Genomic DNA, 25,229 nt, shown 5'->3' on the forward strand with positions numbered 1-25,229 from the left:
CCCTCTTCTTTGCCCTGCTCCCCTTCTCCCCCTCTCTTAAAACAAAACCACTCTAAAAAATGATGGACACCAAATTTAGTTTACCCTTACAGCAGCGGAGAAGGTGCAGACAGATGCACAGGAGTTCAAGTTTATTAGTAATATCTTATTAAATGGGTGACAATGGGGCAGCCCGGGTGGCTCAGCAGTTTAGCATCTGCTTCCGCCTGGAGCGTGATCCTGGAGACCTAGGACTGAGTCCCACATCGGGCTCCCTGCATGGAGCCTGCTTCTCCCTCTAGCTGTGTCTCTGTCTCTGTCTCTCTCTCTCTGTCTCTCATGAATAAATAAATAAAATCTTTTTAAAAAATGGGTGACAAGTCCATGTGTGTTTGTAATATTTTTCGTTTGCCTTAAATGTTTAATAAACAGACTCCAGAAGCTTTGGTGGACTGTTAGTTTAGTAGCCATGTTGGAATATTTACAATGATTGAAGCAGCAAATTACTGTCTGATAAAATTTTTCTCTTCATGGCACTTGACAGCTCCCATTTGGGGTATTGTTTTGTCCTGAGTACCGCATTTGAAGAGGGACACCATATGTGCACAGATACATGGGTGCATTCAGAGACAAGGGGTGCAGGAACTAGTCTAGTCCTATGACAGTTGAGGGAAATGGGTGATATTTAGGCCAATGAAATGACTAAGGGAGGGATTATGATGGTGTCTTTGACCCCTTGAGAAGCTGTCAGCTGGAAGAAGGAATAGAGATTTCTTCAGAAAGCAAAATTAGGGCCATGAGAGGAAGCACATTCTAACAGCCAGACTGTTTTGCAGTGGATCAGACTGATTTGGAAGTTTAGCTCTCTGCAGAAGCCTCTCACCACCCAGGGCTGCTAGGAGGAGCCCTCCTCATATGACGGGGAGTTGCTCCTGGTTGATCTCCAAGACCCCTCTTATTTCTTCAGTTTCTAAACCATTTAAGACTTCAGCCAGTGTGATACCTTTAGCATTACAGCATGGCACTTTGGTTTAGAAAAGTGATTAAAGCCTTGCACTTCTTTATGCTACCTGATATGACTTCTCATGTTGTGGCTTCCATGCAAAGTGTCAGTGCCTACAGGGAAGATGACTTTGTGATTACTTGTTGCACTAGAGCTTGCATGCCCACATATACAGCAAAAATGTAGTTAAGGCAGCCATAATTTTCATGTGCCATTAGAATGTTCTGTGAGTCAGTATGCTTTGACATACTTTTGGTTGAATAAAGTATTGAAATAATAATTGCTCTTAGTATAATTTGCTTGAAATGGGAAATCAGAAATTTTGACACCGAATCTGAATTCTTGGATTCTGAGTTTTACTTCATAAATGCTAGCCTCTTTCTGCTGCCATGGGGCAAGTAGAAACCCATCATAGATTTAATAAAAGTCATTTTAAAAATACAAGGCGGCTGATGACTTCCTCAAAGTAACAATTGGAGCAGCATATTTTTTTTTTTTAAGATTTATTTATTTCAGAGAGAGAGAGACCAAGCACTTGAAAGTGAGTCGGGGGGAGCAGAGAGAATACAAGGCGCCTCTCCACTGAGTGGGGAGCCTGATGCTGGGCTCAGTCTCACAGCCCTCAGATCAGGACCTGAGCTGAAATCCAGGGTTGGCTGCCTAAACAACTGAGCCACCCAAGTGCCCCTGGAGTAGCGTAGTTTTATAATGAATTTGTGCTTCCAGTAGTGTTATCCATAGTGATCTGTAGTAGTGTGTGGCATATGTGTAAAGAATTACATTTGCGGAGTACTTTTCTTGAGCTCTTTGAGATAGATACACAACAGCTCTGTTGGTGGTGGCGTATGATGATTCACTTTTTAAGAATGAGAAAACAACGTCCCCTAAGTCCCAGAATTTGGTATTGTAAGGAACGTTTCAGGATGTCTGATTCCTCCCCACTGCTGAAGAGGGAAGAGGTACCAGAGAAGCTTATGGCTTTGTCATAATACCTCAGCTAACTAGTGAAAGACCAGACATTAGAATCAGGTTTTGGGTTGTTTTTTTCACAAGTGTAACTGGCTTTATTTCTTTTTAATTTTTTTAAAAAGATTTTTTTTTTTTTAATTAGAAATAGAGGAAGAGCAGAGGGAGGGAAGAGGCAGATACCCTGCTGAGCAGGGAGCCTGACACAGGGCTCCATCCCAGGACCTGAGCCAAAGGATCAGAAGCTTAACTGACAGAGCCACCCAGGTACCCCATCACTGGTTTTGCTATTATAGCCTGCTGCTCCTTGGATAATGCAGGTGACTTTGAAGCATGTTCCTAAAAACTTTATCAAATATATATATAATAATAAATATATAATTATATTATATATTATATAATTATATAAATTAATAATTATATAAATTAATTATATAATTATATTATATATTTATTATTATATATATATAATCTCCCTATCACTTTAAATCTCCTTAGGGACATCATTATATAAGGGCACTCTACTTTATATTTAAAATAAATCTACACTGTACATGAGTTCAAAAAATTCCCTTAATTTAATTTAAAAATTTTTAAAGATTTTATTTATTTATTCGTAGACACAGAGAGAGAGAGGCAGAGACACAGACAGAGGGAGAAGCAGGCTCCATGCAGGGAGCCCAATGTGGGACTCAATCCCGGGTCTCCAGGATCACACCCCAGGCTGCAGGCTGCACCAAACCGCTGCGCCACCAGGGCTGCCCCCTCAATTTAATTTTAAAGTGCTTGTTAATCTCTGAGAACTGCATGGTTTTAGTTCTTTATCCTAGTACTAGGATTGATATTTGTATGTTAAACTGGCCTTGCAATTAATTCTGAGACAAATTGCGAATGGTCATGACATATAACCCTTTTTGTAGGTTGCTAGATTCAGTTTGCTAGAGTTTTGTTGAAGTTTTTTGTGTATGTTCATCAGGGATGTTGGTTTGTAGTTTTCTTGTGAGGTCTTTGTCTGATTTGGGTGTTAGAAACACTGGTCTCATAAAATGAGCTGGGATGTGTTCCCTCTTCTATTTTTTTAGAAGAGTTTGTGAATGATTAGCTAATTAATCTTTTTAAACATTTGGTAGAATTCTTTTAAAATTTCTTTTAATTTAGTTTTAACCATTTAAAAAATTCTTTTTAAACATTTAGAATTCATCAGTGATGTTATCTATGCCTGAGCTTTTCTTTGTGCAGAGTTTTTTTTTTTAATCACTAATGTAACTTCTTGTTATAAAGCTATTCAGATTTCTATTTCTTCTAACTCTTCATGAGTTAACTTCAGTACTTTGTGTCTTTTTTCTAAACACTTGTCCATTTCATCTAGTTTATCTAATTTGTTGGCATATAATTGTTCGTAGTGGTCCTTTATAATTCTTTTAGTGATGGCCCCTCTCCTTCTTGATTTTAGTAATTTGACTCTTTTCCCTTCACCCCTGCCTCCCTCTTTAGTCAGTCTAGCTGAAGGTTTGCCAATTTTGGTCATCTTTTCAAATCCAGCTTTTATTTGTTTCGTTTTCTCTTTTTATTTCACTTACTTCTGTTGTAGTTTTTTCTTTTTCTTTCTGTTTGCTTTGGGTTTAGTTTTTCTAGTTTAAATTGGAAGGCTAGATTATGATTTTGGATTTTTTTTTAAATTATAGGAGTTTATAGCTATATACTTCCCTCTAAGCACTGCTTTCACTGGGCCTCCTAGATTTTGTATGTTCCATTTTCATTTTCACTCATTGCAGAGTATTTTCTAGTCTTCCTCAACTTCTTTGACCCATTGGTGGTTTAGCATGCTAACGTGTTCTTTGATTTCCACACATTTGTAAATTTCTCAAATTTCCTTCTGTTATCAGTTTCTGATTTCACTCATTGTGGTCAGAGAATATACTTTGTATGATTTTTTTGGTTCTTTTGAACTTAGGTTTCTTCCTTCAGTTTTATCACTTTTTGCTTTTTGTATTAGGGGCTCTGTTTTTAGGTATATATGTCTACAGTTATTAGGTCTTTGTGATGGATTGGCCCTCATTATAAAAATATCCTTTGTCTCTGGTAACCATTTTTTCTTAAAATTTAAGTGGTATTAGTATATATACTCCAGCTCTTTTTCAGTTATTTCCATGGTATATCTTTTTCCATCCTTTTTATTCTTATTTGTGCATGTAAATCTAAAGTATGTGTGTCTTGTGGGGCATATGAGTGGCACAGTCAGCTGAGCATCTGATTCTTGGTTTTGGCTGGGGTTATGATCTTGGGGTCATGAGATTGAGCTCCCTGTCGGGCTCTAGGCTCAGCATGGAGTCTGCTTAAGACTCTCTCTGCCCCTTGCCTTGGCTCTTTCACTCTCTCTCAAATAAAGTAAATGAACCTTTAAAAAATTTAAAAATAAAGTATGTATGTCTCAGGGCACCTGACTGGCTCAGTCAGCATGCAACTCTTGATCTCAAGGTCATGAGTTTGAGCCCCATTTTGGGTGTAGAGTGTACTTTAAAAAAAAAAAAGTATATATCTTGTAGACTGGTTATCATTAGGTCATGTTTATTTATACTGCCAATCTGTCTTTTGATTGGAGTGCTTAGTCCATTTACATTTAATATAATTACTGATAAGGAAGCATTTATATCTGCCATTTTGGTATTTTCTATATGTCTTATGTCTTTTTTGTTCTTCATTATTGCCTCCTTTTGTGTTTAAATAGACCTTTTTCTAGCTATTTTAATTCCTTTGTTTCTTTTAGTACACCTTTTAAAGTTCTTAATAACTGCCCAGAGATTACTACTGACATCTTAAAACAATCTATATTAATGCCAAATTAATAGTATACCAAAACTGCTACAATATAACTTGCCTCTCCCTTCTTTGTACTATTCTTTCATACAAATTATGTCTTTATTGTTATAAGCCTATCAATACAATTTTATACTTAAGCAGTTGTCTTTCAATTAGAAGAAAAATGTTGCAAGCAAAAATATATTTATACTGTCATTTATATTTACCCTTATAATGACCTTTACTAATTTACTTCATTTCTTTATGTGGATTGAGTTACTGTTAGAGTCCTTGTATTTCAGGCCAAAGGACTCCCTTTAGTATTTATTGTAGGACAAGTCTACTAGTGATGAATTATCTTATTTTTGTTTATCTTGGAATAACTTAATTTCTCTTATTTTTGAAAGATAGTTGTGCTAGATATAGAGTTACTGGTTGGCAATCTCTTCCTTTAGTAATTTGAATATGCCGGCCTACTGCTTTCTGACCTCCCGGTTTCTGATGAGAAGTACACACAATGAGTCTTTTTCTCTTGCTGTTTTCATGATTCTGTCTTTGGTTTTCAACAGTTTATGATGTGTCTAGATGTGAATTTCTTTGAGTTCGTCCTTTATGGAATTTGATGAACTGCTTTAGTGATAGATCAATGTTTTTCATCCTAGCTGGGAAGTTTCCAGCCATTATTTCTTTAGATATTCCTTCTACCCCTTCCTCTCTTTCTTTTATGGGACTCCCATAATACCTATGTTGGTCCACATGGATGTATTCTATAGGTCTCTGAGGCTCTGTTATTTTGCTCATTTTGGGGAGGGACTTTCTGTCATTGTTATTAGACTGGATAATCTTAATTTTATTTTATTTATTTTTTAAAGGTTTATTTATTTATTCATGAGAGAGACAGAGACATAGGTAGAGGGAGAAACAGGCTCTTCTCAGGGAGACTGATGTGGGACTCAATCCTGGATCCTGGAATCACGCCTTGAGCTGAAGGCAGATGCTCAACCACTGAGTCACTCAGGCATCCCAATCTTAATTTAAGTTTGCTGATTCTTCTAGCTCAAATCTGAATTTTTTGTTTATTGCTATACTTTTCAACTTTAAAACTTCTATTTAAAATTTTTTTCTATCAATATCTTGTACTTAGTGAAACATTGTGCTCATAACTTTATTTTCCTAAACATACTTTCCTTTGATATTCCGGACCTACTTATAATAGGTCCAAAGTCTGGACTTCTTCAGGGATGATTTCTGTTGGCCACTTTTTCTTCCTGTATATGATTCATATTTTGCGGTTCCCTTGCATGTTTAAACTTTTTTTTTTTTTGGTTAAAAAATGGACTTTTAAAATAATGAGCAACTCTGGAAATCAGATTCTCTGCCTTTGGGAGGGTTAGGTGGTGGTTATTTTTGTTGCTTCTGTTTGTTTTGTAGTGACTTTTCTGGACTGATTCTCTGGTTTGTAATTTTTGTTATATGTGACCACTGAAATCTCTGTTCATTTAGCTTAATGGTTAGCTAGTGATTGGACAGATATTTCCTTAAATATGTTGAAGCAATAAATCTCTCAGTTTTTACTAAGCTGCTGTCTGTATGTTGGGGTGTTTTCAATGCCAACAGCTCACAACCGTTTTAGCCTTCACTTTGTGCTTGTGTAAAGCTTCAGGATTAGCCAGAATGAGAGATCAGGCCTTCTTAGGTCTTGGCACACACATAGTCCTACACATGTGCATGGCATTATTGAGTCCCAGAAATATATTGGGGCCTTTCAAAAGCTCCTTATGGACATCTCATTCCCCAGGTTTTCATTTTAAGCTTTTGGTCAGCTCTTCTTAGCTCCAGTTGGTAATGTTACCTCAGGCAGCCACAATGTTAAACAGTTCTCCTTTATTGTTTCTGACAAACTCACTGAAGATAAGACTGAGGAAGCTTTGAGTCAGGTCAAATAAAGACAAGCCCCTAGGATAGAGCTTTCTAGAAAGCTGTCAAGTCAAATGATGACTGTTCTCTGGAGATGGCACATGTGGGGACCTGTAAAGCCATCTGGCCCTTCTGGTGACTGTTAGGCTGCTGGTTTTTACAGGTACCATAGTTGTGAGGCTGTAGGTGTTTAAGGCTACCTTGGAGCCACCTATTGTGCTGGAAGCAGAGGAAGATGGGATTAGTGCACATTAAAACAACAACGAAGGTGGTTGTTCTTACTAAGATTCGGCCGTTTTTCTTGAATAAATGTTCTTCAGAATGTTGAAGGCCTTAAGTTAATAGCCAGAGTTCTGAAAAAGTGGATTTTTGACAATTTTTGGTATTATTCTTATTGCTTGTTTGTAGGAGCAGATTTTTGGAGATCTTTACTCTGCCACCTATGAAATTAGGTTAACTAATTAACCTATTAGTTTAACTACCTATCAGTACTTCATCAAATGAGGAACCCTGGTGTAATGAGAGTCTGCTATACACATGCTACATGCTCTTTCACCTACTTTGTCTCATGTTCCCTTTCCTTATTTGTATTCAATGTCTTGAAGTGGCCCCAAGGGAGTGTTAAGGAGCACAGGTTACTATAAGTCAGTGGTTACGACTTTCACCTTATTAGAAATGAGTCTTAACCTTTAGATGGGCAGCAAGTGTTGAGCACTTAATCCCATATTACCAGAATGTGCTACAGACCCAGGATCATGTTGATCTGGTGGATCATTTTCTTCTCTTGCCAAGAGAGTCCATCTTTTGCACTCTAGCCAGCTTTGTTCATTGTCCTATGAGGAAGTAAATCCATCTTCCCTCTAAGTTAGGCTTGGAGGACAAAATATTAATAGTGGAAATGGCCATTTCCTCTACATACTTTTGGGATTTGAAATTCCATCCAGACACAACATTAATATCTCTATATCAGATCTTATAGTCCTGGTGAACAGCTTGAGTTTTCTGTTAGACTGTAAGTATATAGATTTTAAAATTTTTAAGTTTTTGTACATAATATAAATTTGAATTATATGACCAGAAGTGTTGAGTTATGGATATTTATTTTATTACAGCCTTTTATTTCAGAGGCCATCAGTCTTCAGTTGTTTAAGAGGAAAGTCAAGTGCCTATTGGTAAAAAGTAAAGACATTCTAGTCTGAAAAGATATGTATGATTGTATAGCTATGTTGCAGTTTGCATTTTTTGCCTTTTATGTATTTGTGTATTTTTATTACATGTTATATAATAATTTAACCAAGTCATCTAAAATGTGATATGAAATGGTAGAACAACAGTTTTGAAATCTTGAAAAATAAAACTGGAAACATTTGCTTGTATTTTTTTTCACCTCAGAGTGTTTTGTTAATGAGACATTTTATACTGCCATAAACTCAGGGCAATAATAAAGGTGTTGATTGATTTTTGGATGACAAGGGGCTTCTCTAATTGCAGAATTTGACATTTGTGTCACTTCTGTTTTAGGTGAGCAAGACGTGGAAGGTGATTGCAGAAGATGAAGTGCTCTGGTACCGGCTGTGCCAGCAGGAAGGGCACCTTCCCGAGAGCAGCATCTCTGATTATTCTTGCTGGAAGCTCATCTTTCAAGAGTGCCGAGCCAAGGAACACATGTTAAGAACCAACTGGAAGGTAGGCCATGGCCAATATCATTACCTGTAGAATAGCCTACAAGGACACAGGAATCCAGGCCCTGGATTAAACCTGGAGTCCCTCCAATTACAGCCTGAGGTTAACTGCCAAAAGCAAAGAGAGGAGTGTGGTGAGAGTCCTGTTGGCTGCTGGTGATTTGTTGCCCATTTTGTTCACCATTAGAGTATCTGCCCCTGTTTTCAACCACAATTTGGGAGCATCCTGCTCTCTAGGAGAGGAGGGGTGAGATTGGAGTGCCAGTAACCTCCCCTCTGATAGTTGAAGTCTTTGGAGTAGTGCTCAGCACAGCCTCCTTTCATTTTGGCCAACACTGATGGACCAAGAAATCAAAAACACCAACTGAATACAAAAGAGGAGCTGAAAATGCTATTTCCAGTAACTGTAAGAGGGAGATTTTAAATGTCTCTGACTACTGTCTTCTCTCCCCTCACATAACCCACTGGCTTGCTTCCATAGCATTTATCACTTCAAAATCTCTACAGAAATATTAGATCACAGCTAAGAATTCACACAGTGGAGTGTTTCTATAGGAAATAACTGTCAAGAACAGCATTTACATAAAGCTGTTTTGAGGCATGACAAGAAAATGGTGCAGTGATTCTTCTTCCTACCTGATAACTGGATAGTCCCCTATATGGAAAGGGTAGAATCATACATACTCTCTCCACTCCAGTAAAGGTCATCCTAATAGACTTTGAGAGCAACAAGCTTTTGCTCATTACTAATGGTAATGTATTGCCTATGTGCATGTCCATCCCCTGTCACCTCATAACCTGATTGGTGATAGATACTCTAGATCTGGGCAAACTCACACAGTCTCTAGCAAAGTTAGTAAGAGCAGAGTTTCTTGAATTCATGGTTTCTCAACCCCAGCACCGGTGATATTTGGGACCAGATAATTCTTTGGTGGGGACTGTTCTGTGTGTGGCAGGAGGTTGAGTAGCTTCCCTCACCTCTACCTAGTAGATGCCAGTAGCATTCTCTACCTACTCCGGGTTGTGACAACCACAAATGTCCTCAGACACGTCAAATGTCGCCCGGGGGGGGCAAAATCGTCACTGGTTGAGAACTACCTTTCCAAGAAGAACTAGCATAGCCATCCTTTCATAGACCATTAAAGCACCACGACTAAATAAAAAACACCCTGGCCCCAGAGCTGTGTGCTCACTAGGTAACAAACTCATGTGGAGGCCCCTGGCCCTCTTGCCCATGTGGCTTGGTTGGGCCTGGATGTGGGATGTCAGTGAGAGGCACCCATGAAGGGTTGACAGTGCTGTGTAGACAAGCTGGGTCCCACCCTGGCAGGGGAGGCTAGAATTCAGGCAGAGTTGGCAAGCTGGGCATTAACTGGGGCCTTTGTGTCTGGAAAGGAGGGACACTTTTGATATGTGTGCATGGGACCTAGAGTGTCACTGGCTTGAATTCAGAGATGTCACACCCTGAGAGAGCACAGCAGTTAAGTTTCTGCTTCCTCTTTGGTGATAGAGGAAGCCACGGAGGGAGGCACATATGTCCTCCTCATCCGACTGGAAGTGGCAGCAGTGAAGGTGTTCAGAGACCCACCTGCAAGCATCTGGCCCTTCATAACTGTTGCAAGTTACATCATATGAAACATCTTGTTTTTTTCTCTAGCAAGCATAGAGTCATTTGTTTGTAAGCACTCAATAAATGTTTGTCAATTCAGTGAACTGGAGTCATGTTCTCTGGAGCGTCTTGGCCCATTTCTTGGCCCTGTTAACAGTGAGGACTATATAAGTGAAATGTGAAATGACAAATCATGCACTATCTGTAATGATGGAATTCTTACTGTGATTCTAGAAAGAAACCCCTAGTAAAACATGAAAAGCAGTGTTAGAGCCCGCAACTTTCCCTTTGGATGCCCCCACTTCCTCCTAAGCATGGCTAACAGTAGCCCACTCATTGGGTGGTGGTGAGGGTTATTAACGCTCCTCCCACACAGCATGTCCACTGTAAAGAGCTTTGTACAAATGATTAAAAAAATCACAAGGGCCATATGGTGGAAAACACATCTGCCTCTTGTGTCTTTCCACCTGCCACCTAGTCCCCTCAGGAGTTATACTTGTCGTGGATTTTAGGGTTCCCTTCAAAAATACCATTTCCATGAGCCTCTGACCTTTCAGTCTTTGTTTCCCAGTCCTTATTTTTTATCTCTTTGTATGTATTTGATCATTTTATCCTCTGAGTGTTCATAAGGGTTGTTGACAGGTAAAATATCATTACATACTTTCTTTCTCTGAACTGAGCTTTCTAAAGACACTTTATGCATTTCTTCAGATACTTGCCACTGCTAGCCTACTATGGATTGTAGTTGTCTGCTCACACGTTGCCTTTATATCCTGTAATCCCCCAGGAGCACGGGAGCAGTGACTCACATGTCCCATGCCTCCTGGTTCAGCGCTTTTCATGCATGCAGTAACTTGTAAATTCTAATAACTTATCCTATTAGCTGTCATCTTTGTCCTTTGGAATACCCTGATAACTTTGAGCACAATACACTTGGTTAGAAATTGCTGTGGAACATAGCAGGAAGTGAAATACTGTCTTCTGGGGATTCCCAAAAATAGTAGAAACTTGCGTGCCCCTTTTCCTTACACAGAATCGCAAAGGCGCGGTGAGTGAACTGGAACACATTCCTGACGCAGTTTTGTGTGATGTGCATTCCCATGATGGCGTTGTCATTGCCGGGTAAGCAAAAACAATTTTTCACTTAATAATTAACTCTTCACCTTGAAGTCTTTCATTTTTCATGTGCCACCCTCTGCGTGCCAGTGACATTATCTTCCCTTGAGAGCACATATCTTCCCACTATAGCCCATGTTTGAGGTGGAAAATCTCTGATTCTGTAGTCCAGTATTTGAGAGTTTGAAGTTAGTGGTGAGAAGTGAATGGTGTAGAATGTAGAGCTGTAATCCATTTGTCTCAATATGTCTTTCTTAGCTTTTAAATCACTCTTGTGGCATGTTAGGTTGGATTTTCATTAAGGCAAACAGTCTGTATTTTATGAAGACATAAAAAAGTCAAGCAAGAATAATACGTGTTGGCACAGAGTCTGTTCTTATTCTCTGCTCTGAAGCTGTTATTATGAGAAAGGGCCGGGGCCACACACAATCTTCCCTCTCCACCACACACTATGTATTTGCTGCTTAATTTGTCCTGAAATAGGCTTTTTGGTTGTCTTCATCACCAAGAAATTTAATTTTAGCTTCTGTAAATTCCTGTGGCTTCTGTTCCAAAAACCTCTTTCATGAATTCTTCCTATTTTACCAACAGAGATGTAAAAACAGTTTGTGTATTTCAGTTTTTGTATTTCTTTAATGTGCAACGAGAAGACCAGTTTCATCTTTGGGTTGAGAAGTGGTCTTGAACACAATCTCAAATTGTATACTTAATGCCCTAAGTAGAGACCAGGACACTTAAAACCCTGAGTCTGGATTGGCTTTGGGGTGAGCCCCCCAAGAGAGATTCCTATCTGGAGGAAACCAAAAACAAATCTTTGCCTGAACAGCTTGGTAGCAGGTGAGTCTTTTTCTTTAAAGAAGACTCTTTGCTTAAGAAGTGTTCTATAGGGCAGCCCCGGTGGCCCAGCGGTTTAGCGCCACCTTCAGCTTGGGGTGTGATCCTGGAGACCCAGGATCGAGTCCGGCGTCAGGCTCCCTGCATGGTGCCTGCTTCTCCCTCTGCCTGTGTCTCTGCCTCTCTCTCTCTCTCTGTGTCATGAATAAATATACATTTAAAAATCTTAAAAAAAAAAAAAGCATTCTATAAAGGGCACCATTTGGGTTAAAACTCCAAACACATTATTTTAATGTTTTGTGGTCTATGCCTAGAAAAAGTATTTTTGCTTTAAACTAGATATGCCTAGGAAGAACACCTTTTTTTTGCTGGCCACAACTGAAAGGTTAATGGGAGTGCTGTAGAACCATTGTTTTTAGAAAGATGAATGGACCTGAAATCTGGAATTCTGTTCATTCAGTTATCAGTGTGGCTTTCGGCTTCTGTCTCTAAGTGCTAAAATGTGGGTCTAAGAACTCATGCTACATAAGGTCTGTCTACAAATTCTAAGATTCTGTGGTAACTCAGAAAGGAGTCCTAGTTTATAGGGATCTCCTGGTGTGTCAGGAGGACTCTGAGCACAGAATGTTGATAAGGGACTGTGAGTCATAAAGGAAATTAGAGATAAAGGAGACTTTAATCTCAAAAGCCAAGTATGAATTTATCTGGACATGGACCTCACAAAGGCAGGCTGGCCCCACGTCCAGATGCCAGCCCTTCTTTTCCTGCCTCTCTGTTCCCCTGAGGTCTGCTCAACATTACAGATTATGCCAGCACAACGCAAAGTGATGGCACAGTTTTGTGGATCAATAAGATGAAACGTGATCTGTGGGTCAGAGAGGCTCCCGGCTCCTCTTTCTAAGAGGACCTTATGTTTATGACCTAGCGTTGGGTACTTCAATCTTGCTTGTGTGTAGAGCATCTTGTGTTTATCATTAAAATTTTATCTGGTGGTTACGATGCTTGTTTTCTGGGTCAGATCTTGAATCCCTTTTCATTTGAGACAGCGGTGTTTGTGGTTACCTCATTTCCAATCAATGTTGTATTCACCCAGCTTTCTGCAGCTATGTATCTCCAAGGAGCTGCTTACAGAGACATTGGCCACTTTACCATCTCTCTCCCATCTACTTAGCCTGTGTTTCTGTGATTTTCCTTCTTCATTTCCTTTTTCTCCCTTTGAACTCAGGCAGAATTTGTTCAGGGGCTTAAGTTTTATGCATAGAACTAAACTGTGTAACATCTTTGCATTGAAACCTATCAGGTTTATTTCATATAATTGACAGCAAAGTTTTTGCAAATCCTCTTGCTTCTTCCTATCTTTTCAGGCCTTTCCTTTCTAGAAGTTCCTGGTTTGGGGTCCCATTGCTTAGGCCTCGAGCAATTTTTGTTATAATTAGCCTCACCATTGACTGTCTTGGGTCTGCCTTACTATTCCTTTCACTCAAACCAGAGTAACCTTCAAATACTCATTCACTCAAACTCACCCAAGACCTAGTGCTCATCAAATAAGCAGGACCTGGATGACACCTCTTACCCCAGGCTTGGCTTCCAGCAGAGGAAGCAGATGTTGTTCTCAGAGCTTTTTGATCTTTTGCTCTTTTTTTCCATGAGTCTTTGCTTCCCTTCATATCTTCTAGATGGCAATTTCTAGTTACCTTTTCCTTATGTGCCGAGCCCTTGAAATTTGTTTCCACCCTTTCTCCTGATTATTCTCTTTAAGGTATCTTTGGCTTTTCCAACAGTTGCTAATTGCCTCTGCCACATCTTTTTTTTTTTTTTTTTTTAATTAAGATGTAATTCATATACCATAAAATGTACCCTTTTAAATTGTAAAAGTCTGTATTTACTAGTATCTTCACAAGGCTGTATAACCATCTTACCACTGTCTAACCCCAGGACATTTTCATCACCCCAAACCCCCTCGTCCTCCTGCAAGATCCAACTCCAGTCTTGTCTCCTCCCAGAGGTGTCTGTAACCCCCTGGCCTGTTAACCCCTACCCCCCCAACATCTGCCCATCTCCTAACTCCTGGAGAAGTGACTGCAGCTTATCATGTAGCTTCGCCTCAGTTAACGTTTTTGTTTTCTGTACTTGGAAATAATTAACTTCACAGCCATGTATTTTCTGTGCAGTTAATTTATAAGCATCTTTTTTAAAAAAACTAGAGGTGGTATGTGATGTAAACTGCCCCACAGTGCTTATTCCTTATTTTGTCTGAAGGAAGCATTACAGTTTAACATACCCTCTCCCACCTAGGTATCGCGTGTTACATGGAAGACTGGAGAAATCCCTATTTTGTCTGGCCCTTGATTTCTTAGTCTTTTCAACTTCGAACCATGTAATTTTAAATCTGGAAGGAGCTGTAGAGATTAACTCTTCCAAAACACTCCTTTTATGTGGCTGGCTAAGGCTCAGAGGCCTGGCGAGCAGAGAGTGGCGCACATGCACTGCACCTCTCTGCTGTTCTGCGGTGTCCACACGGAGAGCCGGGTGTTAGGGCTACTTCATGAGCCCTCATTTGCTATTCTGATGGCGCAGCTATGACAGCTTCATTTTGGGTTTTCTTTTGCAGCACACACCATTCTTTCCTGTTAAAAATGAAAAATGGTAGTAAAACCATGTTTTTGCAAAACCGTTAGAAAGCAGAGAAGAAAAAAAGCCATCTAAATCACAGCATGCTAACACAACTCTTGTTATGGTTTTTGATGTGCATGAGTTATTTTTTTAATGCATATTTTCACATAATCCTAATCTACATTCTATTTTGGCCTTTGTTCCTCACTAAACTGAGATTTATTTGTGTTATTACATGCTTTTCATTATTTGATTTGTTATTTAAAAAAAACTAAAAAAAAAAAAAAAACCTCCTGATATAATTATATCCTAATTTTTTAAAATTCATTCCCCTAGCATTGGACATTACAGTCACTTCCTGTGTTTTGTTAATATATAATGTTGTGAATATTTTACGTAGAAGTTTGCATATTTTGCCAGTCTTCAGTCTTTTTTTTTTTTAAAGATGTATTTTTATTTATTTATGATAGACATAGAGAGAGAGGCAGAGAAACAGGCAGAGGGAGAAGCAGGCTCCATGCCGGAGCCCGATGCGGAACTCGATCCCGGGACTCCAGGACCGTGCCCTGGGCCAAAGGCAGGCGCTAAACTGCTGAGCCACCCAGGGATCCCCTTTTGCCAGTCTTTTTAAAAAATTAGAAAGCACATGCTAATTCTAGAAATTTTAAATTACATATAAATGTGTAGAATAAAGAGTCCCATGTCTTCCTTTATCCCCTAGCCTATTTTCCTAGACTAGAGTCCCATTAGTGGAATTACTGGATTTAGAGGAATGAATTTTCATATTTTCCAGATGAAGAAAGTACTTTTAAAAAGCCCTTATAATCCTCAACTTCCTCCAGTCTAACTTTTTGGCTAGAAGTCTCCAAACCATCCCTCAGACTGCTCTCCTGAATCTACCTCTCTTCTTTCTGTCAGTGCCATTAATAACAAGAGAGGACACATTCATGACTTAACCTCCTGCAGTCTGGATTCCATCCTAGCCCCTCCACCAAGCCACGCTCTCTCAGAGGTCACCAGTGCTCACGAACCAGTGACCCTTTTTTCCCTGGCCCACCCTTTTCTGTGTCTTGGCAGTGTTGGGTCTTATTAACTGTATCCCTCTTAAAATGGTGAAGGTGGTGTATTGAGCACCCTTGGAACCTAACAGTGGACCCAGAACTCAAGAAACTTTGAAGAAAGTGTGTACAGAATGAAAATGCCTTATACTTCTGAGGCCCTACACTTTCTGAGCCTCTTTACCATGTCTTTGACCTGCCCAGGCTCCTCCTGTGGTCTCATTTGGCCTTCTTGCCTTTCTGTGGTCTCATTTGACCACTTAGCAATGATATACAGTATCTCAAAAAACACCTGAAGCAGTTGTTGTCTTTGCTGGTTAGATAAGAAGTTTCTTCAACTGTGACTATGTAATTCAGACACAACCTTTCCTTTGTTCTTTCAGCTAGAATTTCTCATTTCTTTAACCTGAGAAAAATTTGTGTTCAGAAGCCACCAATTTTCATACTGTAATCCACCAGTCTCTTTCAGAATTCAACTTCTGGCAGCATTTTTTCTGTGATGGGGGTAGCCGTCCTGATTGCAATGAGGGTTAGTGTGTGCTTTTCCTAGTATTTAGAAGAAGAGAGATTATCTGGAAAGTGTGTTGATAATAAGTAATTAGGAAGTGTGGTTTTGTTTGTTTTAGTGATGACAGCTCTGAGAATCTTAAAATGTTTCCCAAATTATGTTTATCATTAAAGAAAAAGAACAGAAGAGATGAGCATATGAAAACCTCCCTGTCCTGTTTTGTGATGCCAAGACTGTTCTTCGTGTCCCCAGTTGCACTCTGGAAGTTAAGAGCATTGAAAACAGATGACATCATAGGTTCAGAAAGGCCACATTATAAACCTGAGACATAGGTCTAGGTATAATCCTCCAGAAGTGTATTTGCTTTACTGCCACCTAGTGAAGAAGAGTGTCTCAGGTAAATCCTGCAGGAGAAAATCAAGCTGGGGCTCACTGGAGGCCTTGTGCCAGCTCTGCTAACCATTAAGCTATTAGCTCACCAGAAGCTTTTATCAGATGCCCAGGAGTATGGTGGTGTTTTGCAATAGACTCCCTCCTTACTGTTACTGAAGACTCATAAGTCTGAAGCATTCAGTGTGCATAAGAGAGCACACTTCTCTATTCACATTAGAGGACCTTTCCCTCCCCTTTTGGTTTAAAAAATATCAAGCACCCTCCTTGTATCAAGGTTTTTTCTCAACACTCCTCAATGTGTTTTTCCCTCATTTTCTGCTGATGTGATCTGCCTTTTTAGGGTGCACTTTCCATCTTTACTAGAAGGAACAGTGACCATGCATTAGTGTTTCTTCTCTACCAGGAATAGCTGGGGAAAATTATAATTTAATGTCTCAAAATATTAGTTCTTTTCTTTCCCTAAAAATATCATTGTCCCATTTGATCTCATGCATTTTCATCCACCTCTGTTCCCTTTAAGGCAAGTGTGCCTAAGTAGACACAAGACCAAAGTGCCAACACCTCTCTCTAGCAGCCAAGTGACTTCTGGCTGTTGTTCTGGCTTTTATTTTTTTTAGCTCTGTCTGTCCACACTAACCTGGACATCAGGGTTTCCAGTCTTCTGTAGGCTGGAAGCAAAGCTTTGAGTTTAAATTCTAATGTCTGAATCTCTGGTTCAGTTTGCTCTTCCAGTGGAATTCTCTCATTTCTAATAACTGCAGGAAAATAATGGTTCAAACACAGTCCTGCACCTAAGGTAGCTTAAAATACTCCACTTACAGACATTTTTTTCTCTTCCTTTCCCCTAGTAATTAAAAATGTGTGTTTTAGTTGACCATGTACCATTTCACAATATGGCTTTTCTCTGAAATGTATATTTGCCCCAAATTTTAAAATCTATTCTACCCAGGAGCTAAAAATGGTAAGGATGGGGTTCAATACTTGGCCAGTTTCAGGTGAATGTATAAAAAATGGATAATTTTAAAAAAAGGATAATACCTGTAGATTGCTTTTAAAATTTTTTTTTATTTTTAAAAGATTTTTATTTATTTATTCATGAGAGACACAGAGATAGAGACAGGCAGAGGGAGAAGCAGCCTCCATGCAGGAAGCCCGATGCAGGACTTGATTCCAGGACTCCAGGATCATGCCCTGGGCTGAAGGCAGGCGCTTGACAACTGAGTCACCCAGGGATCCCCCATGGATTGCTTTGAAACTCTTGAGATAACTTGCTTTGTAAATACAGGTGATAAAGTTGTGTTAGGCAAATGTCCGCTTACTTAGTAAGGACATGATTTCTATTTTCCTCCTCCTTAAAGAACTTTTTCTCTTGATAGTTTTTCTTTAAACCTTGGCTTATATAGATTTTGTGCTGCTGCTCATTATGACATTGGACTGTTTCCCATAAGAAATTCGATCATTACCCGTTAGGGACCTCTTTTAAAAAATACTTCTAAATTTATTTATTTTCTGCTGTGAGGTATATGTGCTCTTCTGGTAAATAAGTCTGAGGTAAGGTATTGATAAGAGACTGGAGGAGAGCATTACATTTATTATATCCTTAATGAAGGAGCTCCAGAATATCCTTAATAAATACTGGTGAACTCATGACTGCATTTATCCATCTCTGGTTCTCCGAGGAATAATGGGAAGGGCCACAGCTACAATAACTCTGCATAACCATCATTGACTCTGACTCTATTGATTGTGATTAACCAAGATGTATGGAAAACAGTTTTAAGTGTGTAGTGCTTGTATCTCGTAAAGTCCATTAAGATGTTCATTATTTTTCAATTGATGCGTCTTAAGCTGCACTTGATGTCTGTAGTAGTGCTTTTCCGCAGAAAGACTGCACTGTGGGATTGAGTTCATTTTGTTAATTGCATAATACAACACAGTCAAGTTTCATAGAAAACAGTAAATACTCTTGATTTCATTGATTTGTATTCTTTGGTTTTTACTAAATAAAATATGGAGCTTGCGAATAGTTCTTAAAGCCTCTGTGTGGTAAGGACCAAAATGTTTCTCGAAATGCGGGTGCTGCATTTTTAGGGACCTTTGCCTAATTGCTTTGTAAGCGTTAAACCAGTTCTGTCCTCTGGGTTTAAGCTGGTAGATTCATTCATTGAACATTTTTACTAAGCACAGACAAATGCTGCAGATACTTCCCTTGCTCCCAGGCTGGCTAGAGGTTACAAGACAGGTGGTGACAGAACATGGGAAATGTTAGGGTGGGGAAGAGCAAGGTACCCACCGTTAATACATTAGAGAAAGTCACCTAGTACAGGCTCAGAGTCAGGCCAGGGTTCTCCTGGAAAATTACTTCTCAGCTGGGTCTGGAAGGATAACTAGGAGTTAGCTAGGTAGAGTTTTGCCAGCACACTGAGCCTTTTTTTTTTTTTGGCTCCTTGCCTTCTAGTTAGAGATAGTGGTAGAATTGATGGGTTAGGTTCACGGGCTGTGTCCTGCAAGCCTGAGTCACCATATTGAAAACAATATATTTCACTTAAATGGGGATGGTCCTTAGAAGCCGTATTTGTTTAAAGACCCTGTCATCTGAGGAGGCAGTCTGCCTTGTTGGCTAAGCAGCAGTTTGAGGAAAGCCTGGGGACCTGTTTGATCCCAGTTGTGCCACTAAAATGCTTTTTGTGACCTTGGGTAAGTCACTTAACCTTACTTACAGCATTCTTAAAACAACACCTGAAGTTGTCATGAAGAGCTTCAGAAAAAAATATATTTTTAGCAAATAAGTAGAGGCACCTGAAAGCAATATATAAACACCTACTTTCATCTCCCCTGCCCCACTTGGGATATTTATATAAGAAGAAAAGTTGAAGGTGGATTTGTTTGGTTCTTTGTTATTAGCTGTACAGCATTTCTTCCTTCAAGTCTCTTAGTCAAAATGAGTAAGTAGTCTGTTCAGTGGGAACTTACTAGTTAATGGAAGCTCTTTGGTGGTAAATCATTGTAAATTGGCAATTGCTCTGGCGTGTAGAGCTTGAGAGGGGCTCTATTCCCATCCTCTCAACAAAAAAATCAGCTGTGGTCTCTGACCTATTTATTTGGAGGTAACCTTGCCAAGCGTAAAAAAGATTGGGAAAGCATACAGTTTCACTGGTCCGTGCCCTGGAGTGGGACATCCTCACTCATTTGGAAAAGGCTTCTTTCTCCTTCAGTTTTTCTTTAGTGCTCTTTTTTTTTTTTTTTTTTTTTTTTTTTTTTTTTTTTTTTCTTTAGTGCTCTTACATCAGCTAATATAGGAGTTGCAGTTGTACTTTGCACAGACCCTAATTAGAGAGCCATCAACATTGAGGTCCAAAGGCTTACTGACAATGCAACTGTCATAGTGGCGTCTTAATTGGTGGAGTGTAATTGTCATTAGGCAGCGATAAAGACATCTGGAGCTCTGGAGAAAAATCAGCTTTTTTTCCTACCTCCCTTCGATTATCTGTTCTTGTTTCTCCTGGCCAATGTTGTTAAGCACTTTTAGATCACATTTAGGGTTTGGTCCGGTTCCCTCTGCTCCAACCAATGTTTTACCCTTATGAAAATGTCTGCTTCTTTAGCACAGATCCATTAGCACTGAGTCTGATCTCCATTGCTATGGCTGCTTTCACTTGCATTAGATTCTAGAGCCTGGCGCTGAGTCCTCACATGGTACCTGCTGAAACAGGGTATTTATTCTGTTCCCCTCAAAAAGGAGACATGGAGTCTTTTATGTTTTGCCTCCTGAATCATTTGCATTATGCTATTATCATGTTCTTTGGCCATGAAGAATGGAGCTAATTTAAATGGATATCTTTGAAAATGTTCTTCTTTACCAAAATAATTTAGCTTATCTTGTGTTTTTATAGATATTTTAATCCACTTGGAAGTAAATGCGAAGAGTTTAACACCTCTTGATAAGTGTTCTGAGTATTTCACTGATCATCAGCAGTGGAATGGGGCCAGTAGAAGTAAAAGGGGATGCCACTCAGACCAGTCAGGTTGTTACTTGTGGACACTACCTTCCAGTCACTGCATATTATTAGCTATGTGTAAGGCACTGTGATGGAGATATGGCATTGAGATATGGCTTCCTCAGGGACTTGACAGTCGAGATGTAGAATGTAACGATGAATGCCATTTCTTCAGATACAGAGCAAGTTGATACAGTGGTAGTAGAGTCAGAGAAGGCTTCGTAGAGGAAGAGGGCCTATGCTAGACATTGAGCAGTTGGTAGGCTTGGGCTAGATCAGTGGTTCTCAGTCTTGCCTAAACATTGGAAAAACTGATGGCGGTTCCACTCCCAGAGAGTCATATTTCAGTGGTCTGGGTTTGCTCTGGGTATCAGGAGTTTGGAAAGCAACCCAGGTGATTCTCATGTACAGCCAACGTTGGGATGCCTTGAGCTGAGTTGTCAGGAGGGAAAGCACTCCAGAAGGGTGGATAATGGGAGCAAAGATGCCAAGGCAAGATCATATGGAAGCCAGAAATGGCAGACTTGTCTGGAGGCTGGTTCATGCTAAAGAAGAGCAGAAAATGAGACTGGGGAGTAGGGCAGAAGCTAGTTTGTGGAGGGATCTCTGTGCTAGGCCCAGTGATTAAAATGTCATCAATAAGATGTTAAGGCCTGAGTAGCTAGAGGGCTAAGTGTCAAGTGCTATTCTAGTCTGACTCTTCTAGTTGATGGGCTCCTAGCTGGGAGCAAGGCCCAGACCCTGACCTTAGAGGCTTATAGGTTCTTGGGGAGGTGAGCAGTCAGACAGACAGACAGACACACACACACACACACACACACACATACAGTTGCTGTGAGAGTCAAGTCGAGGCTGCTGTTATCTAGGCTAGATTGCAGGGGGACACGGTCCAGTTTGAAGGGGAAGGGAGGAAGGGAGAAAGATTATTCATGTCATCAAGTACTTTTGAGGGCTTGGCTTGTGCAGGGCTGATGGGGCCAGGGAGGCTTGGGACTAAGGACCCTGAGGCAGTGTGGGGAGGGCTGAAGGGATATGGAGGAGCCGCTCAGTTTTGCATCAGGGATTTGGACTAATGTGGTCACCGAGGAAGGGAAGAATTCAGCAAAAAAAAAAGGCTAGTTTGTGGTGAACTGAAGCCTTTTGAACAGAATAGGGGTTTAATTCTAGACCTGTGGTGTCTTGGAGTGAGCGGACAACTTTTTTTGTGGGGGGAGAAGCCCTGTCAGGACCCTTTAGACACTCATAGAGTGCTCTTCTGTGTGAGAGCCTTGCCGGGGGAGGAGAGGGAGCAGCCCGGTGTAGGTCACAGCTCCCAGTGCCCTGTATGGGCCAGCAGTTTGGCAAATTTTGGTTTTGTTGTTTTGCCTCAGAACTTGCTATGTAAAGGGGCTTTGGGGCTGGAGCTCAGGCCTCTGAACTGCTTTCCTCCGTACTACTCTGCTGGCCTCTAGAGCCCCTGATGGGGCGCACAAGGGGCCCTGCGAGGCCGTGGGTGTGGGCCGATGTAAGTGATCAAAGGAAAGGAAATATGTTTCCCAGTCAGTGTGCTTTCCCTCCAAGTTCTGGAGCTCTCTGACCCCTGACATTCACTTTCTGTGTCTTCCTTTCACTCCCTGTCTATTTCTGATGGTGTTGCCATCCCTCTCACCTTTCTTTTCTGAAATGGCTCCTTGGTTTCACATAGAATTTAAGAATCTAATCATGCACAGTCTAGACATTCAAATATGTTATCTCTGTTTGGTGTCTCTATAGCTAAGCAAGTGGCCTTACTCCAGGGAATGCCTGAGTTGTTTTCAGGGGTGCCAAGGTGAGCCTGATAGATTTAGTGTAGTGGTGTATGTTCTCATACAGCGTTCCTCATTAAAAAGGGGGCTCTGGAATGCTGCCAAGAGGACTTGGGAGCCAGTGGCCGTGCTTTGGCCACGGTGATATCAATACCCACCCTTGCTCCAGCATTGCCAGGCTTAACAACACTCATAGAGTGAGCATTCCTGTTTACTGGGGGATCAGTGGTCATGCAGAGTTCCTTCAGTCCAATTTTAGAAAGCATGTCTCTCCTATTGGCTCTTTACGCCACACGTGCACTCCTCAGGCACTGTCCTGCAGGGGGGCAGCTGAATTCTCCAACTGAGGGAATTTGTGTGATGGAATTACCTTTGAATTACATAATGTATATATTTACTGTCAATAAGGGAATTGCTGTTCTATTCAGTAAATGAAGCACTCCTCTATCAGAATGTTGTTTCCTTATTAAGATATTTCACGTGAGAAATTGGATCTGTAACTACTACAGATGTGCTAGATTTCAGTAGCTAAGCAAATTATCTTGTTTGGGTCTTCATAGTTTTAATGTGGGATCCAAGAAACCCTGAAGAAACTATGGCTAGGGCCTCAAGAAGACTGTGAACTACTTAAAATTGCGTACCTATCTTTGTGTTTGTGGGGTACATCATTAGACTCTTAAAGCATTTCTAACATGCTTCCTGACAGTTAGTTGATTTACATGTTGAACAAAACCCTCTGTAGCAGATGTAAGGAACTTAGCATAAATACCTCAATGGCAGGCAGCACACCACCTCGTCATCTGGCCATTCCATTACCCTTGTGTCTGAGCAGGCTCTGGCCCTGCCATAGCTTTGATGGAGAGAGTCATTTGTTGGAGTGGCAGTAGTAATAGGAGAGAGTGAGTGCTCCGCTTTTCTAAGTGGGCAAAACTGGGGAGTGTGTCATGCATTTCAGCAAGAGCTTTTCATGAGAAGGCAGCATTGTCTGGCTGCTAAAGGCAAGATTTAATTGTTTCAGCAAATCAATTAGTCTTTAGGGACTTTAATCAGTCAAATCTGATGCATGGATGAGGCATTAGAAAGCTTGTGCCTGTAAGACCATTAGTCCTTAGCATTTCTCTCTCAGTCTGTCTTTAGTGTATGTGTGTAAATACTGTGGCTTCTACAAATTTCTGCTAGTGATCCCTTTGCTGGGAGAACGCAAGGTAGCAAATTGGTTATGATAGTGTAAAGGAGATCTTGCTATCAGTGTCATAGTATAGCATTCTCATTTGAACTGTCGCCACTGTGCTGTGTGAGAACATGAGCCATGTTCATAGCCTTCTGTCATCTAGGTGACATTTTCTCCTGTTAGAATTACTCACCTAAACAGTATTGCAGGAGTGGTTCCACACCAACTAGATCTTATTCCTCTGTTGTTTTGAGACTCTCCCCATTTTCTCCACCATGGCCCTGCTTTCCAGGCCCCATTTGGAACCAAGTGTGCCCTTCTTTTCCAGATATACATCAGGGGACGTGAGGGTGTGGGACACCCGCACCTGGGACTACACAGCCCCTTTCCTGGAATCAGAGTATGAGGAGGATGAGCCTGGAATGCAGCCATATGTCTCCTTTGTGAGGATAAACAGCTCGCTGGCGGTAGCAGCTTATGAGGATGGTAAGTAACCGCAACCCTCCTCCCTATTAAGAAAAAAAAAAAAAGCTTTACAAAAATTAAGCAGCTGTGGCCGGCTCCCCCTGTAATCCCTGTATACATACACGTGGGTGCACACACACATGTTCACACACATACACTCACTCTTGCCTTTATGTGAAGAAGTTGGCCAATAACCCCTCCATGCATTAGTAGGCACTGGAGCACAGCACCCAGTAAGACTGGTGTTTAATTCCTACTGGAACTGGCAGGCTGGGTTTTAGTGCCAGACACAAGGCTGGCCAAGCCATCTTAAGCAAATAGCTTGTTTGGTATAAAATATTAAATATACTTGGCCTACTTTTCCTTTAGTCTCTGTTCAGTCCAAAGGGAACAGGAAAAAGGAGGGATAGACAGATAATCTATTGACAAATATGGAAATAGAAAAAAGTCAATGCCTATCTTTTCCTAGTGCTTCTATACGATACAAAATTATGGTGATATGTTGGCTCTCTGAGATTTATAAAATTCTTTTTGTGAATGAGCAACCATGGATTTAGATAACTAGGTAAGAAAAGTCCAAAATTATATTTACTAAGTCATGAAATACCTGTCTAGCTAATAGGAATGCTAATTTTGATGGCTATCATACTCTATACTCCTAACTTCCATTAGGTTGTGATGTTGGAATCTGCAAAGGCTTTGTTTCCCCACTTGCCTGAGTTTGGACTGCAAAATATTTTGGAATGTTAGTCTTCATGTCATGGCAATATTGCAGATCTTCAGAGGCAGTAGAACAACCACAGAGTCTGTGGTTGGCTCAGAGGTTCAGAACTGTAGTAAAGTAGCTAAGGGGCAAGTTTATATCTATATGTCACTAAAAAAATAAGGCTGAAATCTTGAAAATGATTTTTGTTTTTTTAACATGAACTGTTCTTTCACGTAGACATTAGTAGACACCTCTGGTAGATTTTTTCTTCAGCCTTTAGAAATTCAGCTAACCTCTTTCTGTGGAAGGTAACATTTCCTGTGCGTTTGCTGAGCTCCTTGACAGATAACATAAGATCGGCTTCAGAGTGTTTGCTACTTTCCAGATTACCAGTGAGTTTCTCTAAAAAGCAAATATGCAAAGGTGGTAGTTAAGAATCCTACAGCTGTAGCGTCCTCTCCTAGCCTCCCCCTGCCGCACATGTGCACACACATCTGCCTTCAGCTGGGGAAACCGGGGCCCAAAGAGACCAGCTAGGTAATTGGCTTGAGGTTGAATTGTGAGTCCAGAAGAGTGACTGGGTGTCCCAGGCCATGCTGGGGTTGTAGTGCACGGTGTATGTGACACT

At 40.5% G+C, this 25,229-nt stretch overlaps 1 protein-coding gene and 1 long non-coding RNA gene across 3 annotated transcripts in view; one reads left to right on the plus strand and one right to left on the minus strand.

Annotated features, from left to right (window-relative positions):
- FBXW8 (F-box and WD repeat domain containing 8) overlaps window positions 1-25,229 on the plus strand; it is a 120,812-nt gene that overhangs the window by 26,361 nt on the left and 69,222 nt on the right. Inside the window, exons 3-5 of the mRNA XM_025474100.3 lie at window positions 8,186-8,350; window positions 10,989-11,077; window positions 23,759-23,916. Coding sequence (XP_025329885.1) covers window positions 8,186-8,350; window positions 10,989-11,077; window positions 23,759-23,916 — 412 coding nt within the window. The remainder of the gene's footprint in view (window positions 1-8,185; window positions 8,351-10,988; window positions 11,078-23,758; window positions 23,917-25,229) is intronic.
- Window positions 14,015-25,229, minus strand: part of LOC118352316 (uncharacterized) — a 56,646-nt gene continuing 45,431 nt past the window's right edge. The window contains exons 1-3 of one of the 2 annotated variants that reach the window (XR_004809251.2): window positions 24,895-25,009; window positions 23,624-23,939; window positions 14,015-14,532 (exon numbers count right to left, since the gene is read on the minus strand). This is a non-coding gene — a long non-coding RNA (uncharacterized LOC118352316). Of the gene's footprint in view, window positions 14,533-23,623; window positions 23,940-24,894; window positions 25,010-25,229 lie in introns of those variants that run through there. The other variant, XR_004809250.2, reaches the window with a different exon arrangement.

The sequence above is a fragment of the Canis lupus genome, chromosome 26 (assembly GCF_003254725.2).
Source record: "Canis lupus dingo isolate Sandy chromosome 26, ASM325472v2, whole genome shotgun sequence".
Lineage (NCBI taxonomy): Eukaryota > Metazoa > Chordata > Mammalia > Carnivora > Canidae > Canis > Canis lupus.